Consider the following 18200-nt stretch of genomic DNA (forward strand, 5'->3'; position numbering starts at 1 on the left):
AACCCACGCTGCAGAGGCTGCGGACAGCTTCACAGTGCTACACTCAACCCGCTGTTCCACCGGGGAGGCCCTGCTTTATTAGGAAATTTGATGGTGGTGGTGGTGATGGTCTCACTGGCTTTCTCTCTATATGTTAAAACTCCATCAATTTGTCCATTTAAACTAATTTTATCCTCAATAAAACTATAAAAAGCAACTTGAATAGTTACATGAGTACACTATCTTTTCATTTGTATTGAGTTATAGCTGGTATGTAAAATTTAATTCACTTTAGGTGTACGGCATAATAATCGGATATGTTCATGTTGCCAAATGTTGACCACAGTTAACATCCATCACCACATGTAGTTACAATATTTTCTTGTGATGAAAAGTATGTTTACATTTCTTTAACAAAATATATTTCACATCTTTAAAAGCTGGAATATCTTAAAGAGGCCTCTCCTACTCCCAAATCAGGGTGAGTTGGGATATGCAGGCTGGGGTAGAGCCTTGGAATAGGGAATGCTCTGTATTATGGGGGAAGGATCCTAAGGCAGGGATGGGGAGGGGCCTGGAGAGAGGAGAGTAGGGCCAGCAGGGTGGGCCCTTAGGGCAAGGCAACACAATAGGGACTTGGGAGAAAAGGAATTAATCAGAGAGAATATCTACTTTGTTTGCCCTAGTATCTGTAGTATCTGCTACAGGTCTCCCCCCCCCCCCCCCCCCCCCCCCGCTCTATCTTTAGGAAAAAACTATTATTACTCACTAATTCTTTTTTGTGAATATGGATTCTTCTGGGAATACTGAAGGGGACTCAGAGGAGTTGCAGATCTGTGTTGACCCCAGGCAAAAACAGACCGACTATGCATGAAAGCTGGAGTTGAAGACTCCAGTGTGAATTTGTGGAAATGGGCACATATTTCTGGCAGAACTTCAGACTTTCTGTCTATCAGACTGTGGTGGGACTCAAGGGGAGATCGCCAAGAGGAAAAAAAAAGACCCTGTTAATATCTGGGCTCAGGTGGCAGAAATAGGAAATAGCAAGAGGTGTGCCTCTGACATGAGGACAAGACAGACAGTGGAGAATAGGCAGGGATGGAGGAAGGGGGAGGGATTAGAAGGATTAGAGGCTTGAGGGGATCTGCCAGGCTACCTGAGAGGCTGTGAGTTTACATTGTAACTCTGTCCCCCTCCACCACCACCACCCATCACATGCTTAAAAAACTGCAGATGAGAACTGGCCCCCCGTAGGCACTGCATTCTAACCCTCCCACCCCTACCCAGTCCCTCTTCCCATTTTCAAAATCAGTTATCCCAGAGACGACTGAGATGGGACCTCTCAGGAAAGAAGAGAGCATCACCTTTGTGGGTAGGGGGTCAGCGGTGGGGTTGGGGGGGGGTGTTAAAGCAGAGCCCAGAGCTTCTCCCCAGCCCTATGGACCTTCTATCTGAGTGTATGTAGTAAGGGGATTCCAAGGAAAATCCCTATCGTGTAATTCAGGGGCCATGAACTGGGTTCAGGAAAGTCAAAAAAGAACAAACTTCAACACTTGTTCACCAGCCGTCCTCCCATCTAGGTATCTTGGCCAAGCCCTTCCTCTCTGTTAGGGCTGAACTGAAAAGCAATGTGGCACTTCTGGAAGCTTCCAATCCAATACTGGAGTCTTCACGCAAATCCTACCTTCTGGAGCAAATCCTACCAGAGATCCCGTGCCCTTCCTTAGGAGAAGTCTAATAACTGGAGGGCCCCACACAGAAAACCCTTTTTAAAGTCTAAAATGAAAAATATAGAAATTTTTCTGCATACTTTACATGAACAAAAGGAAAGTGACAGAGTTCCATAAAAACAGTGTGGAAAGATTATCCAGATAGGATAATCTAGATAGGATAATCCAGATAGGATATCCAGAAAATCTTTCTCGGCCCCTCATCCTGTTCTCTTTCAGCATCAATGCAAAGGGAAGAGGAAGAGCCAAATGGGAGCATCTGTAGGCAAGAATCTGCCTATTCAGTCCAGTGTTTTCAAGAGACCCAGGTTCACAGTCTCTGAGGATGTCAGTTGCTAGAGCTCATCCTTTTCAGAAACCCAAGTTCTCAGCAGGGAGACTCACAGGAGTCAGAACCTGCAACACTTTTCTGGTTTCCTCCCAGACCTGAGAAATGATGGAGCTGGTCAGAGAGTCTTGCCCACTAGGTGGCGGTGTGAGATGCAGTGGACCTAATCTGGAGGCGGACCAGTTGAGTCCTAATTTTGGAGAGATTGTTTAACTTTCCAGAGGCTCAGGTTCCTCCTTGAGATACACTTGTTCTGCAACACTCACTGTGTGGTTCCGAGGGTCACATGGGATCAAGCCTTAAGCAGAGCACTTAAGCCTCTGAGCATAGTCACTGACCATGTGACCTTGTGCTTTAAGGCTTGGAGCTCTCAAGAGTCTAGTCTCCCAGGAGCCTCCCCAAAGGACCATTTACTCAGCCTCTTATCAGATTCCTTTGTTCCTATATTTACCATGTGTGACCAAGTCTCCTGGTTTCCCAGTTTGGAGAGCTTTTTTAGCTTGTATGATATAAGACCTAACTTGGCAGAAAGGCACTCACGTGACATGAGACCTACTCACTCTTTGGAAAAGCTGGTGTTGATGGATTTCTTTTTCTTTCATGTGTCACTCTTCCTAGCATGGCCTATGTGATTGCAGGGCCTCAGTGCAGCTGAGGTTGACATAGGAGCAGAAACCTATGAGCAAGGGAATACAAAATAAGGAATAAAAGAAGTATCATGAGATCTTCCATTTGTATTTATGGATTTACCATTTGTAGATTCTCCTAGGCTAGAAACCTTAGTGTTCACGAATATTGGTTCTACAGTTTGATAGACTCAGGATTTATATATTTCCCCTTCCTAGCTACACGGTCCTGCTCAAGATTATGGGAGCTGAATGTAGATGCTACCTTTTGCCCTAAATCAGTGGTTTAAAATAGCAAACAGTTTTTATCTTTTAACTCCATGTGTTGGCTGCAAAGCTTTTGTGATCTAAACTAACTTAGAGAGCTGGATGATGCACAGTGGTCTTGCCTTTGTCTGGAGATGTGTTCAATCAGCAGGCTGACCCAGGATTGTTGGTGTGGTATGCAGAGATTCCTGGGAGGAAGGATCGGCAAGCTGTGCAGATAAGCCCCTCCCACTTCAGGACCTAGTGGACAGTTGTGCATTCACACATCAATGCAGTTTATGTCTTTTGTTTTACCCTTGTCTTGTCATTTGGAAACACTCCTTACTCATATTATCCCGTGAAAGTACCCGTGAAAGTGACCTTTTGTCTTGGCATAGACAGAGTATGAGGCAAAGAATTCAGGAAGAAAAAAAAAAAGAAAGCAAGTGTTCAGGAGGACTCTTTCCATTTAAAAAAAAAAAAAAAAAAGAATTTAGGAAGAAACATCCCCAACTTAGATTCCTAAGATAACCCACCTAACCCCATTTGGACTTAGTCCTGCCTTAGTGCTGTCATTTCTCTTGAAACTCAACTCTGCCCCAACCAGAGTTATGAGCCCCCAAATCTGTTGACAGCCCTCCTCCACCCCACATGGGCTCTGCTCTGCCATCTGCCTGCATGCCAGCGTGCCCATACCCCAGGCCTGCCCCACCTCCACCTTAGCACAACCCCCTGACCTAGTGGGAACAGCCCATTCCCAGCTCCAAGCCTCTGCTTTCTTGCTGACTGAGCTCAGTGTTCCATTCTGACAGTGGGCCAGGGCCAGCCCTGCAGACCCATGGAGAGCCATCCCTACCAGTCACATGCTCTGTGAGCTCAGTAAATGCAAGAGATGGAGAACCAGTGGGTGGAGCTGACAAGTGAGTGAATCCTGCAAGCACAGACCCATCCTTGAGTCCAGATAGGACGAACTGCACAGGTTTGGCGAGTAATGGACTGAAGTGCTCTCGGCAGCTCAGCCCTCTGCCAGCCTGAGCATGGGCGCCAGTATTCTGCCCGGGGGCACAATGCCTAACCCAGAACCCTTTCTCTGGAAGAAGAGAAAATGTCAGGGCACCGTCAGGGACAAGCTGCCAAGGCTAAGCTGTTTACCTGCCCCAACTTACCGCTCAGCTCCACAGTCAATGTGTGTGTGACCTACATGGTTTTGGCTTTGGGATCCATATAGGACATGCCAGGAAAAAGCTGATTCTATATTTATCATTTTTTATGGGGGAAAGGGAGGAAAGGAGGAGGCTATATAGTTATGTACTTGCTAAGTCAGGGCATTTTACTCCCCTTATGTTGCACATATTAAAAAAATATATGTATATCTCCACAATAGACTGAAGAGAATAAAGTGAAAAGTCCCCTTCCCCATGGAGTTCCCAGAGATTACAGCCTAGAGGAAATTTTTGTGCTTAATCTTCTAGAAATTTTCTACATATGTGTAAGCATTACACATAAGGATATTCCAACACATGCTTGTTTATGTACAACCTCCCCATGGTTATACATAAACCAAGCAAAGATTTAAAAATTTAACCATTGGCACTCATCTGTCTAATCTCTTCCTATCTGTGATTGACAAGCATCGGCATTTCTTGTGGAAACCAAGTGGGCCGAAAGCCAAAATAACCTGAATAGCTTAACTCCTGGAATTTATCACCCAACTTGTTAAAATCATCAGCTATCAAGGGCTCCCCCTACAGGCAGCAAAAAGCATATGCTAATATTTAAGGTGGGTGTCATGCCTGCTACTAAGAATTGTGTCCCTTTTTTTTTTTTTTTAATCATTTGCAAGATGAAAATGAATATGACTTGTTTTGAATTATTTCTTTTTCTGAGAGTGGAAGCTCATGACTGGTGATCCAAATTTCCTTAAAATAGGATACTGGAAACAGATGCCTAGAAACAAAAGCTCACAGGGGACAAGGACTGGGGTGAGGAGAGGCTTGAGATTATAAGAGAAACATCTCTTCAGTGGAGAGAGAGAACTGAGGAGTGTGGGGAGCTAGCAAGGTATCTGACAGGTTAACATGGAGGGCGGGCTCAGCCTCAAGCCATGCACCCCCTACTGAGGGGAGCTTTCCCAGATCTCATCTCAGAGAGAGCACTGTAATACAATAGTTCCCACTGTCCATACAGCCACATAGGCAGGGGTGAAGGCCAGGCCTCACCCCTGAGGGGTTTAAGCAGAGATTAGAGGGCCAAATACTGGAAATAGTGAAGACTGGTCAGCTGGCAGAGAACCAAGCTGGGTTATATTTAGGATGTTAGTTCTAAAATCTTGAGACTGTGTAATAAAACTCCAAACAGCTAACCAGTCCCCTTGCTCAAAGGCTGATTGATATCATCCTCAGAATTATTTTTTCCATATTAAATAGCAACACTTTCTGCTTCAGGTCCTGATTCACTTTCAAAATAATTTTTTTTTTAAAGACATCAAAATCCAACTAAAGGGTAGAATGTACAATTATCAACTCCCAGGTTTAATATTATCCTCTAGTTATGTAAGATGTTACCAGAGAAAGCAGCTAGGTGAAGAAGGGTAGACGGTGACTCTGCTCTATTTTTGTAATTTCCTGTGAATCTGTAATTATCTCAAAATAAGAAGCTTTTTACAAGTCAAATAAAAGCTAGTTCCCCAGGAGGTTCTAAGTAACCTCAAAGACAGCCCTGTTTGTTTCAAGAGCGCAGTGCCATCAGCCACAGACGGCTGTGTGCAAGTCTCCACAGGCAGCAGGGTTCATTTCAAAACCATGATCAATCAGCTACTAAGATTTACACTTCTGATTAGGAAAGTCTATGTCTTGTTGACAGGTGTCTAATTCGGTTACGTTGATCATAAATCTTCAGTTATCTGGTATTTCATCATTAAACCACCTATAGGCAATACATTCTTACAACTGCTTCCTACGTGGTACTACATGGGAGCTGTATACGGACTTAATTACTTGTATTTACTCTCACTGTAAGACAATTTAATTTGCTTGTCTTACTTCCTCCACTGTGACTTGCAGCAATAACTGCATCTTGTTCATCTGATTTTTTTATCACCAAACCCTAACCCGTAGTAGGTGCTTAGCAAATAGTCATAGAGCAAATAAGAAATAAACCAGGGTGGCACAAGGGGTTAAGTCGCAACACTATGAAGCTATCTATCTGCAGTCACTACAGCACAAGTTCGATCCCCTGCCACGGAGAAACCCACATGGCATAGCAGACCTCTCCTGACTTGCCCGCTGCTCCCCTTAGTGTATTTCAGTCAGTCTGCCTGTTCTGTTTCCCACTCTGTCTCTGGTGAATCCGCTCACCCCCAACACCAGTAATTAAATTATTTTCTTGGGAAGTTATTTTCTTGGGCTGAGGGGGAGTGATTTTCTATTCTGATAGACATCCAAAGACATCTGAATCTCTATTTTGGAATCAGGAGCAAATACATTGTGTGTGTGACAAAGTCTCTTTGTCAGAGGTTTAATCTCTAAAAATCCTTACAACGAATTGTTTTTCATTTGTTAATTTTCTAAAAGATAGTAACTCAGTTTGATGTAGGCTTTCCAGGTAGGAAAGCCAACGTGAATTGCTGACCAGATCCCCTTAGCTTAAACTCCTCTGCTAGAATGATTTTATCAAGTACCAAGCACAACCTGCTTCTTTCAGAAACCAATGACACAGCATCACCGTTGGATTCCTCAAAATAAACAGGTGAGAAGGTATGGCATACAGCAATTTCTCTAAATTTCGTATCTCTCAGTTAAGTTTATTAAAATGTTTTCCAAATAAATATGTTCAACAATCCAAATTCATCCCAGCAGTGAGATCACAAAATGTTGCTTCTTTCTGCAAAGAAGGCACATCATAAACTCATATAGAAAATCCAACAGTCACACCCAAAGTCAACCAGACTGTCATAAAGATGAGATGGCGGCGTCTTACGATCCCAGAGACACCAAGGACTCCGCAGGGTAAGTCATATGAACAGGCTCAGAAGCAGGCTTGATCCTTAGCACCTCTGCAAAGCCATCACCAAACCAGCAAGTGACATGGGCCGTATCTACAGTGAAATAGAAAAGGCGGTCCTGGCAAAGCTTCCGGCGATACACAGACCGAGGGTCGGCTGACAGCACAGCCTCAATGGCGCACTTGGCTTCCTCTGCTGACTGAAAATATTTAAATGTAGCCTGACCCACACCTGCAATGAGAAGAACATAACTTAATGCTCAAAACCATGCAGTTCTAATTGCATTAGTGTGAAGTTCAGTATGGATTTGGTTGGTTCCCTGACATGAACAGCGCTTGGAAATCTATGCAGTCAACATAGAGAATGTCACCTTCAAGTGGTAGTTACTGTCATTACAGTAAATGTTTGCACAACTCCCCCCCACCCCCAAAGTTTTATTTGCTGAACAAAAAGATCATGGCAATGTTCTTCCTTAGTCTCCTAACTACAAGAGCTGACCTGTAATTCTGACAAATCTAAGTGTCACTTTTCTATGCTTAATATAGACTTTAATTCAATTTCTTGTCATTTTCTTCTCAGAATGAAGGTCTGATCAGGGAAATACATGACGGTCCAGCATGCTCAGGAGCCACAGAAAGTGCAAACCCATACTAGCTATGCAGGGAACAGTGCCTCAGAGAGTCAGGGTCAGTGAGAAGTGAAGCCACCTTCCCTCAGGAAAAGGACCCTGAGTGTCCTGGGACAACCGTGAAACAGACACGCCAAGGAAGTTCAATACCTTCACTGGGTAAAAAGATGTTTTGTCTGTCTAGTGGCAAAAATTCCACATTTATATCATTGTGAGTGTACTTTAATTTTTAAAAATACTGTCTGTACAAAACTTTAAAAACTGTGACTTGGTTTTTAATAGCTACAAACATCCTAAAGGCCTGGAAGGCCAAGCCCTTCCAGGAAGGCATGTGCTTTAAACAATGTGGTTTCTGCTAAAAGTATCATCAGGGGTAGCAGTAGGTGTTCTCCTGAGAACAGATCCCACCTTTAACGTCAAAGTCGTTCTGGGCTAAGTCCAATAAACAAACTGGAAAGGCAAACCATGTAGTACAACTATTGGTCAAAAACCCAGGACCAATTAAGCAGCATCAGATTCCTTTATTACGTGGCTCATAAGATGACTATCAGGCCACTGAAAACAGAGGCGTTCCCAAATCATCACTCTTCAGCCTGTCTGGCTGACTCCAGGAAGTCTTCCCCTGTTTCCTCCCTACTCCCTAAATCGGAATCCTCTCCTTTGTGTGGCCACAGCACTTTGCCCAATCCTCTATTCCTGCACCAGTTCCTGACATAGCAGTCTCTTTCATCTTTTCTAGAATCTAAACTTTCTGAAATCCTTACTTATTTCTGTGCTGGCTCTAAATTCTATTGTCTGTTGTAAATCTTTCCTGGTTTTGTAGTTATATTTCATAATTTCTACTTTTAGCCATTTTTTAATCAAGAAGGCACATTGATTACAATATGTAAAATCTCACTCAGTACTGTCATTTGAAAATCATACAACTTTCAAAGTAGGAAGCATTCAACAATAATCCAAGACAAAGGAAAAATGCAGACATAAGAGTTCTTGCAACACCACTCTTCTGTTTCACCACAAAATCCTTTTACAACTGACCTTTCTCCTGCCATCAACTGTATATAGTGATGGAATAATCTTCATAAGCAAAACTGTTCAATAAAGAGGCCAATTTAAAAATCAAATGCTTTGTTTGAAATCAAGACTTAGGACTAAGAATGAGACAACCCTTGAGTGGCAGGTGAAAAGTGACATTATCTTGGCAATTGGCTACTTCTTACTGGGCCACTATACCACCTCTTTTTTTTTTTTTTAAAGATTTATTTATTTATTTATACAAGCACTGGGTACAGTCAGAAGCGCGGGAGGGTGAGAGAATTCACCAGAGCCAGAGCGGGGAGCAGAGCAGGCAGAAGGACCGAAGTACACTGCTGAGGGGAGCAGCGGGCGGCAGGAGAGGTCTGCGCGCCATGTGGGACCCTCCTCCGGTGGCCGGGGAGCAGCCGGGGATCGAACTGGCGCTGCAGAGGCTGCGGCAGCTTCGCAACCCAGCGCTCAACCGCTGCGCCACCGGGGAGGCCCTATACCACCTCTTAACAGCCCCTTTCCTCATGCCACACTGCTGTGTGGGATCTAAGAGGGCAGGGCAAACCAGGGAACAGCTTGTGTTAGGAATCATGTTCCAACAGCTCTATGTAAGAGCCCCACGGCCTCTCTTTGACTGGCTGTGAAGTACGTCTCTAGGGCTGGGACTTACGTGGACAATTCCTGTGCTGAGACTCCTTCCCTCTTACTCTGGGTTTTGAGAACCTGGGCCAGAGAGTGAGCTATCAGCCACCTGAGATTGTGGTAAGATGAGATTCTAGTCAGACAGTAAGGCAGCTGAAAAAGCCTAACCTATGAAAATATAGGACAAGTACCCTTTAGCTTCTGCATGCCGTCTGGAAACTTCCCAGACCACTGTAACAGGCAGGCACAAGGTGCTAAATCAGGACCTCTAATGAGGCAGCAGGCATTCCTCAGCAAACTTTCCTGGGTGCCCAGGACTCTCAATGCCACTCAAACAGGTGCTGAATTAAAGTCGACAAATGATAGTGTTGCCCAAACATTACATTAGAAGCCTATATTTCTTTACAACCAGACACATTGCAAATACTCTAGATAACTGCCCTCGGGAAAGACACACTGTGATAAATATCCTAGCCAAAGCTCATCTTTCATTCAGAAATGAAAAGAACCCGGTTCACCTTCTGAACTGAGGTGCCCCAGGTCCCTTGCTGCGTGAGGAGTGAACCGGACTTCCAAGGGGGCCACAGGGGCCTCCCGAACCCATGGAGGCACTGCACTGCTCCGAGCTGCCTCAGACATGCTGGGGTGATGGGGAGGCCCTGAGGCCTGCACCTCCACACGCTTTCCTTGCATGGCCGTGGCTTCTCTCTCTCTCCTGTTTCTCTTGCTTGCACCTTCCTCTGAGGTGCTCTTCTCCAGGCGACATGGTCTGACACACTCTCCTGCCACAAGGAGACTCGGATCTCTTCTTGACTCTATACCCAAATTTGCTCCCACCTCCCTGTGCTTAGGCGGGTTTCGCAGGTTTGCGGTCTTGTCGTTGTCCGGGCTGTTTTCTCTTGAAGTTCTGGCTTCACCTGGACATTTCAAATTCTCCTCTGGGTGACTGTGTGGCTGTGCTTCATCCCAAGCTGACAGCTGCTGCTGGTCAGAGCTATCAGTCTTGCCATCAGGCTGGAACACAGTGTGTGGTTTATGTTGGTGATACTGCAAATCAAAGTTCCCTAGGGGCTCCACCAAATTTTGTGGCGAGTCATAATCAGCTATATAGGGCTTTATGTCTAGTACAGGTGTGCCATGAATCATGTCGATTCCCGAAAGGTAAACAGTGCCACCTATGATGGGAAAAACATCCTCTTAGCAATAGTTAACAATGAAGAACAATGCAAACAATTCGAGACCCAACACCACCAGCTTATGCTTCACCAGCTTACTCACAATTCTCTCAGGCACCAGGCTCTCTTACCCTTGATACAATATACATATCTTCCTGCCTGGAAATCATTCTCTTCCTTAGCTGTCAAACTCAAACTTGCTCTTCAAAGCTCTCACATTAACACCTCGTCTACAAAGGCTTTCTGGCTCTTCCAGACAAAAGTCATCTTTCCTATGGGTGTCAGAGAAGAACCTGTGTACTAACCTTTGCCAGGGCCCTTTCTTTTTTTTTTTATAGAGGCATGTTTTTATTTATTTATTTATTTATTTGTTTGTTTGTTTATACATGCACTGGGTACAGTCAGAAGCGCGGGAGGGTGAGAGAATTCACCAGAGCCAGAGCGGGGAGCAGAGCAGGCAGAAGGACCGAAGTACACTGCTGAGGGGAGCAGCGGGCGGCAGGAGAGGTCTGCGCGCCATGTGGGACCCTCCTCCCATGGCCGGGGAGCAGCTGGGGATCGAACCAGTGCCGCAGAGGCCGTGGGCAGCTTCACAACCCAGCGCTCAACCGCTGCGCCATCGGGGAGGCCCTGCCAGGGCCCTTTCTACATGGTCTGTCAATGACCTGCCTAGAGTCTGGAGAAAGTGAGCAGATCCTCGGGCACTGGGAGGAGCCGACTCATTTTTGCAGCACTGGGGCTTGCAGCTCTGTTCCAGATACATCAGAGTGTCAACATTTCTCTATGCACTAAAGAGGGTTTCTACTGTATTAAACAGTCTCTCAGGTGACCCTTTGATGGCACCTCTCCGTTGTTCAACCCACTGCACAATCCCCTCCTCTCAAGTTGTGAGTTGAGAGCACTCCAATGACTGTGATGTTACATAAGACTCCTGTACTTCCTGGCAGACTCACTGGAGACTCTTTCCCTGTGGGCTTGATGAAGTAAGCAGCCACGCTGGAAAGTTCATGTGGCAAGGCACTATGGACGGCCTTCAGGCGCTGCGGGTGACTTCAGGGAGCTGAGGGGAACCACCAGCTCACAACCAGCAAGAAGCTGGGGCCCTCAGTGCCACAAATATAAAGAAGTGAATTTTGCCAACATCCAAAATGAACTTGGGAGCGAATTCTTCCACAGTCAACCCTCCACATAAGAACTCATCCCAGCTGATACCTTAATTGCAAGTCTGGCGAGAGACCCTCAGTAGTGGACCCAGATCAGTTGTGCCCAAACTCCTGAAGAAATAATAGTGTTTCAAACACATAATCATTGGGTGTTGCTTAAACTGATAATATGCAGCAAGAGAAATCAAATATTCCATTAAGTATCAAATAACTAAGCAGAATATAAGTCACCAGTATGAAACATCATGGACAGGACTCCTGTTGTCTTCCTCACACAGCTGCCATCCAGTTCCTGCTACTGTTACAGCATCCCATAACTTTATACTTGAGAAAATGGCCAAATAAGAATCAAACACTACATGTGATCACATTTACCAATAATTCTTTCTCCATTTAAGAAAATGTGACAAAGGACTCTGATTTCTAAAACACACTTCCTGTGAATGAGCTTGGAATTTTAGAAAGATGATTTTTTTACTCATAAGTGGTAAATTACACCTAACGATGTAAGAAAGAAAGGCACTAGAGCATAGGTACTAGAGTTTGGAGTCAGACAACTACCTGGCTGGATACTACTACACAACTTATCTAACATCAAAGAATCCCTGTTCCCTCAGCCATAAAACTCATACTGTGAGATAACCTACATGAACACTCTTGGTAAACTATGGAGCATCAAAAAGACATTGTAGTTAATCTTAAAAAAAAAAAAAAAAAAAAAGACATTGTAGTTGCTGTGACCCTCAGTATCTACAGTGCTACTGCATGCCTTTCACCTTTCTGATTTGACCTCCTCTATGAGAATATTAAATTCTCCTGTAGGGCCTCCCCGGTGGCACAGTGAGTTGAGCGCAGCACTGTGAAGCTGTCTGCAGCCTCTGGAGCATGGGTTTGATTCCTGGCAGGCCTGGGAGATACCTACACGGCCCAGCAAACTGCTCCTGTCTCGCCTGCTGCTCCCCTCAGCAGTGTTTTCGGTCATCTGCCTGTTCTGCTCCCCATTCTGTCTCTGGTGAATTCTCTCACCCTCCCGCGCCTCTGGCCTATACCCCAGTTCTTGTATAAATTAATCTTAAAAAATTAATAAATTCTCCTGTAGAGCAGGGATGTTTAACCGATTTGTAGCCACTCTGCCCCAGCACCTAGGACAATGCTTAGCACAAAATCAGTGCTCAAAAAATATGTATGGGTTGCACAAATGAGCATAAAATGTTCCAGTACTATTACCCAAGTTGGTGAGCCACCAGAAATTCACGAAACTCAAGTAGGTTGTTCTTTTCCTGGAAAACCTACCCTAAGTCCAGTTGAATATAATCCAGCAGGGGATTTTGGGAAAAAACAAACAAAATTTTGGGAAAAAACAAACAAAATCACTGCTCTCATCAATTTAGTACCCAATAGCCAAAAAAATACTCTTAAGAGTTTTTATCTCAGTATCATCCCAAAAATTCCTGTGAAATCCCAGAGGGCATGTCATTCTCCATTGCACACTATACAAATAAGCAAGCAGAAGCCTGGAATGGTCTGCTCACTCCAAGTGTCACACTGTTTCACCTTCTGCCTTGATAACAAATGTTTATTAGGTCAAAGAGACTCACGAATGGGCTGCTTTCCAAAAACATATAGTTCAATCACTAGTTTATTTTTGAACATATAGTTAACACTAGTATTCTACACAGGTACTTGCACAGCCTGACAGATGTTCAGTACTAGGGTGCTATTCATCTCAGACCCTCTGCTACACATTACAGCCAATGGCTGCTCTGCAACCACAATGCATGTTCTTTTTCTCAAGGTTGCAAGGAAAAAATAAGAAAACCCATTCTATGTGCTTACACATATGCATGTACAACAGGTTGCTGTGTGTTAAGTTTTGGTTTGTGCATGCATGTGTTGTTACATCTTGAGTGTCCAACTATTTTTGAATCATTTTGTATAGACTGCACTCCAAGTTGGAGAATATCTGGTTATAATTTAACAATTATGAAATCTTAAAGAGTTATTTTTAAATAATTTAGAAGCTTTTGATATATGCGTAAACAAACTCTAAGCATCCTATGAGTTTATTTCAACGCGTTTTTATGTGAACACTCTAAATCACTTCATTGGCTTCAATGTGTGGTGGTTCTGAGGGACTGATGCCATTGGTACCCGCCCAAATGACAGTCAGTGGTAAACACTATGCTAATTTTATGACTTCTTTTGGGTAAGGCAAAAAAAAGGTAAAAGTAGAAATGAAACATGTTACCTTCCACCCTTTCCAGTTTGGCCAGGGTCAGTCCTATTGCATTGGGACGATGAGGGCTCCTTGTGGAAAAAACTCCAGTCTTAGCGCCATTCAGCCTAGGAGGCTGCACTTTTGCCTTACAGTTCAAATGACCATTTTTGTGAAAAACAAACAAAATCCTGTTGAAAATAAACCAGACCACTGAGTAAGAAAAAAGCACAAATTATTGTATAATGATTTCAGAGGGAAAAGCATCTTAAATTCCCATAATTTTAATAGAAAAAAATGCTTTTTGTGGTGTTAAAATGTAATGGTGGGAGTCTTCTCTCTGTGACATGATGACTGGGACATGTCAGGAACCTAATAGATGTTTCTCAGATGCCTGAATGAACAATATTTACTAAGTGCCTGCTACGTGCCAGGCAACTGATGCTAAGCATTTTTACAGCCACTTAATTTAATCTCCTTAAGAGCCCTATGAAGTATAATTTATCCTCCTTTTATGGATGAGGGAACTGAAACTCAGAAATGTTAAATAATTTGACTAGGCCTTTTTAAACAAGAGACAAAAGCAAGGAGCCATGAAGAAAAACAGTGACAGATCTGAATTCATTAAATCATTAAATTTAAATGTCATCCCAGGAGAAAATGTTTGCTAAACATATAAAAAGACAACAGGTAAACAGCTGTGGTACAGAAACAGTTCCTATACATCATAAGGCAAAGGACAACAACATAGAAAACTAGCAAAGAACATGAAAAGGCAATTCACAAAAGAATTCGAAATAGCTAACAATCACATGAAAAGATGTTGAACTTCACTGATAACAAAGAAATAAAACTGAAAAATAGTGGTTTTCCCTGTCAGGTAAGAAATGTAAAAAATTCAATAGCATATAGTGAGAGTATAGGTGCAGGAAAAAGGTATTTTTATACACCTTTGAAATATAAACTGGTTAAGCTTTTTAGAGGTAAATTTGGCACTCCTCCAAAAATATAAATATATACCCTCTGACCAATTACATCCACTTCTGATATCCTCATAAAAATACACAAGGGCCCAAGAATAGGAGTCTAAGAAGGTTTATTATGTTACGCTATTGTAAGTGAGGTGATTCTCCACTAACAAGGGATTAGTCAAATCATGGTGCATGTGTATTCTGCAATAGCAGCCAGTGAAGCAAAAAAGATAACTCTTTATGTACCGTCATGAGATATATATATATATATATATATATATACTGTTACGTGGGAAAAAAATCAATTTTTTTAAACAAACGCCTATTCTACATGTGTATATCTACATTTCTATGTGTACTGAAAAAGAAAAAAAAAGGTCTAGCTGGATATACACCTAGTGAAGAGTGATAAGGCCTCCCCTGGTGGCGCAGCAATTGAGTGCTGGGTTGCAAGGCTGCCCACAGCTTCTGCAGCACCAGTTGATCCCGGCCACTAGGAGAGGGTCCCACAAAAAAAAAAAAAAAAAGTGATGCAGAGGGGAATGAGAGGAGAAAAGAGGAGAAATAAGGAAAATATCTGTCTCTACTTCTGAGTACGTATTTGGTATCAGCAATGTTTTTATTTTATATAACCCAACCACTATCATACAAACTAGGTCAGAACATCAATCTTCTTCCTATTCTACTTATGTGCCCAAATTAACACAAAAATACATTATTTCAGAATAAACACTGATTTTAAGGTTTTTCAACAGTAAAATTAGGCCAATTCAGACTGCTGGTAATGGAGTCAGGAGAACGGATAGAGAGAGGATTCCAAGGGACAGTAACACCAGTAAACACAGGAACTAAGAGTTAACATTGATGTAAGTTCTACAGATTTCTACGGTCTCTTTTGTCTTTTAGTAAGAACAGACTTAATTTTTCATGGGTCTAGAGCAGGGTGCAAACTTTTTCTGTAAAGGGTCAAACTGTAAACATTTTAGGGTTTACAGGCCAACCAATTTGCTGTAATTATTCACCTCTGTCCTGGTAGCACAAGGCAGAAACAGACAATGCATAAATAAAGGGGTATGGCTGTGTTCCCATAAACCTGCTTATAAAAACAGGTGGTGGAGGGACTTGGTCCATGGCCACAGCTAGCTGATACCTGGTCTAAAGGGGATAATAATGACCCTTAGGCAAAACTGAGAAAGTCTATCTACAGATTTCAACTCAACAGAAGGCATACATCACAATTAAACACAACTGCAAATGGAATCTGTCTCTCAGTGGTTTTCCAAAGCTGCCCTGATGTCGTCCAATCACCTGCAGACAATCCCTTGCAGGAACGCAGTACAGTAATCACATGCAACAAAGAAAGAGTGGTCTAAATGGCAGACCCTAAGATCACTTTTAACTGAAGTACTTTACTCAGGGGCAAGTTCTAGCCCAAAATACCACTACTAACTATAAAACAACTTACCAAACATGAGAAAACTCTTCTAAGCCCATCAAGGAATGTTCAGGATTATTAAAGATGCTCTTTCTAATTTTCAAGCAAGCCCGCGAATGGCTACAAATGGATGCCTGCCTTGGAGTACCATTCTTGGCCGAGAAACATGATTCCAAGTAGCCAATTGGCTCAGTTAAAAGATTCCCTATAGAAGAAAACCAGATAAGAAATCATTAGTCAAAAGGTCAAAGTTGTAAGATAATACTTCTTTAATGCATTGATTCCATTTAAAAACTAGGTTTTACGTAATATAAAATATGATTTCTTACAATGTTCATCAATACATATAAATATTCTCATCATTACATGTACATGGCTGGAATGACTGCAGGTCTAAGAAAAGAGGTATTTTCAGAAAACCTACTATCACCATAATGCAAAGTGTATGCTACCATAACCATGTTATGTGACTTAGGTTAGGGTTAGGGTTCAGGGGTTATTTCATATAGAGAAAAATAATGAAGGTGTGAACTTAAACACAAACTCTTGCGATGTGCCTTTACCAGGGCTCAGTTTAAAACTATTTCCTCCCAAACTTTACTCCTCCCTCTTCACTTCCTAGCACAGGATGCCTATCCTGGCATTAATTCCTTCCTAACCGGCTTAACACCAGCAGTACACATTCTGCCTCTCCCACAGGAGGACAGAATTTCCTAAAAGAAAGTATGTTACAACTGCACTTGGTACTTCTAGCCACCAGACAACTGCAGCCACTATCACCAACAGAACACGAGAAACGACGTCATCCCGCTCGATTCAGACACGTCACGTGGTTGCCAAGCACGTAATCGTGCTTTCGTAATAAGCAAGAGAATGACGCACATTAGCTCAAGGTTTAACATTTCCCGTCCCCCTCTGCATTACAGTCGGGGGTCTGCACCAAGGCCACTTCTCAGAGTGCAACCGCCAGCCTTTCAGAAGTTACCTGTCTCCAGAGACGGCTTGACACACCCACACGGCGTCGTGGCGGCCCGAGGCCCCAGCTCCTCCAGGCCGCGCATGGTTACTAGTCAGAGGCGCCCAAGCAATTTGTAGAGCCTTCCCCTTCCGGTCTCCCGACCTGGCGCATGCGCAGAAGTGGCGTCCCGGGGGAGGCGGGTGCGCGGCGCTTGGCGCAGGCGCGGAGGGCGAGGCGGGCGGCGCCGGCTCCCGGGGCCGCCGGGAGCTTCAGGTTGGCGCCTGCGTTTCACCTGAGGCTGGTGCGGCTGCTCACCAGTCAGCGACTGCAAGCACCTGCGCTTTCCAAGGGGACACGTTGATGAACATTATTACGCACAAAGAGGTTGCTGTCTTACTTAGTAATATAACAATATTAATATAAATATCAAGAATAAGCCAAGTACATGTCCAACGCATGACACTAATTTTTGAAGACAAAGGGTGTGTATAGGCGATCACCACATAGCAAAATGTTCAGACTTTAGGAAATGCTAAAAAAATTCTCCTTGGCGCTGGAAGGGATCATGCTCAGCGAAATAAGCCAAAAAGAAAAAGAAAAATACCGGATGGTCTCACTCATAGCAGGAATCTAGAAAACTTAAATAAGGCACCAGGAAAATGAATAAATATAAGAAAGTGAAAATCAAAATCAACAAAATACTATGAACCAGAGACACTTTTTGGGGGATGGGGGGCGGGAGGGGAGGGATTGGGGTCAGAATGGGGGGGTGCAATTGTATGGGGAATATAAAAATAAAATTTATTATTTTAAAAAAAATTCTCCTTGGGTGAACGATTATACGTCTCTGTAGGTTCCAATTTTTCCATAATAAAAAAGGTGTTTTGTCAGGTAAGACCCCAAAGCCTGGTGGATAGGGAGCCCCACACCGATAAGAAATGCGGACTTTCTTGTGCTTCCATTCTTCACAGGAACTGAAGTGAATGAAATGGAGAGACAACAGACTATATACCTGGGAGTGGGGGAGGAGGGGATTGTGGCCATTGATTCTGAGCAGCTCTGAAAAGTTGAGGAC

The 18200-nt window shown here is 43.5% G+C and overlaps 1 protein-coding gene across 4 annotated transcripts; it reads right to left on the reverse strand.

Moving 5' to 3' along the window:
- Nucleotides 1-6623: 6623 nt before the first annotated feature.
- TRMO (tRNA methyltransferase O) lies at nucleotides 6624-17302 on the reverse strand. 4 transcript variants are annotated; one of them, XM_037493720.2, is made up of 5 exons: nucleotides 17153-17302; nucleotides 16198-16372; nucleotides 13795-13952; nucleotides 9727-10383; nucleotides 6624-7143 (listed from the first exon to the last, which is right to left on the reverse strand). In XM_037493720.2, exons 1-5 carry the CDS (start codon nucleotides 17226-17228, stop codon nucleotides 6884-6886), a joined length of 1326 nt encoding a protein of 441 aa, XP_037349617.1. In that variant the 5' UTR covers nucleotides 17229-17302; the 3' UTR covers nucleotides 6624-6883. The 4 variants fall into 4 exon arrangements, with proteins under 4 accessions (XP_037349617.1, XP_054545153.1, XP_054545154.1 ...); XM_054689178.1 differs by lacking the exon at nucleotides 17153-17302 and adding an exon at nucleotides 16900-16962; XM_054689179.1 differs by lacking the exon at nucleotides 17153-17302 and adding an exon at nucleotides 16731-16749.
- Between the last annotated feature and the right edge of the window lie 898 nt (nucleotides 17303-18200).

Source organism: Talpa occidentalis, unplaced genomic scaffold (assembly GCF_014898055.3).
Source record: "Talpa occidentalis isolate TD23 unplaced genomic scaffold, MPIMG_talOcc4v2.1 talOcc4.7, whole genome shotgun sequence".
NCBI lineage: Eukaryota > Metazoa > Chordata > Mammalia > Eulipotyphla > Talpidae > Talpa > Talpa occidentalis.

Bases quoted from the DNA above. Each gene is read 5' to 3' on its own strand.
- TRMO (XM_037493720.2), bottom strand. From the start codon at position 17,228: ATGCGCGGCCTGGAGGAGCTGGGGCCTCGGGCCGCCACGACGCCGTGT. The intron at 16,373-17,152 runs GTAACTTCTGAA...TTTCTTCTATAG, and splicing joins CAAGCCGTCTCTGGAGACAG to GGAATCTTTTAACTGAGCCA. The intron at 10,384-13,794 runs GTAACATGTTTC...TTCCCATCATAG, and splicing joins CAAACTGGAAAGGGTGGAAG to GTGGCACTGTTTACCTTTCG.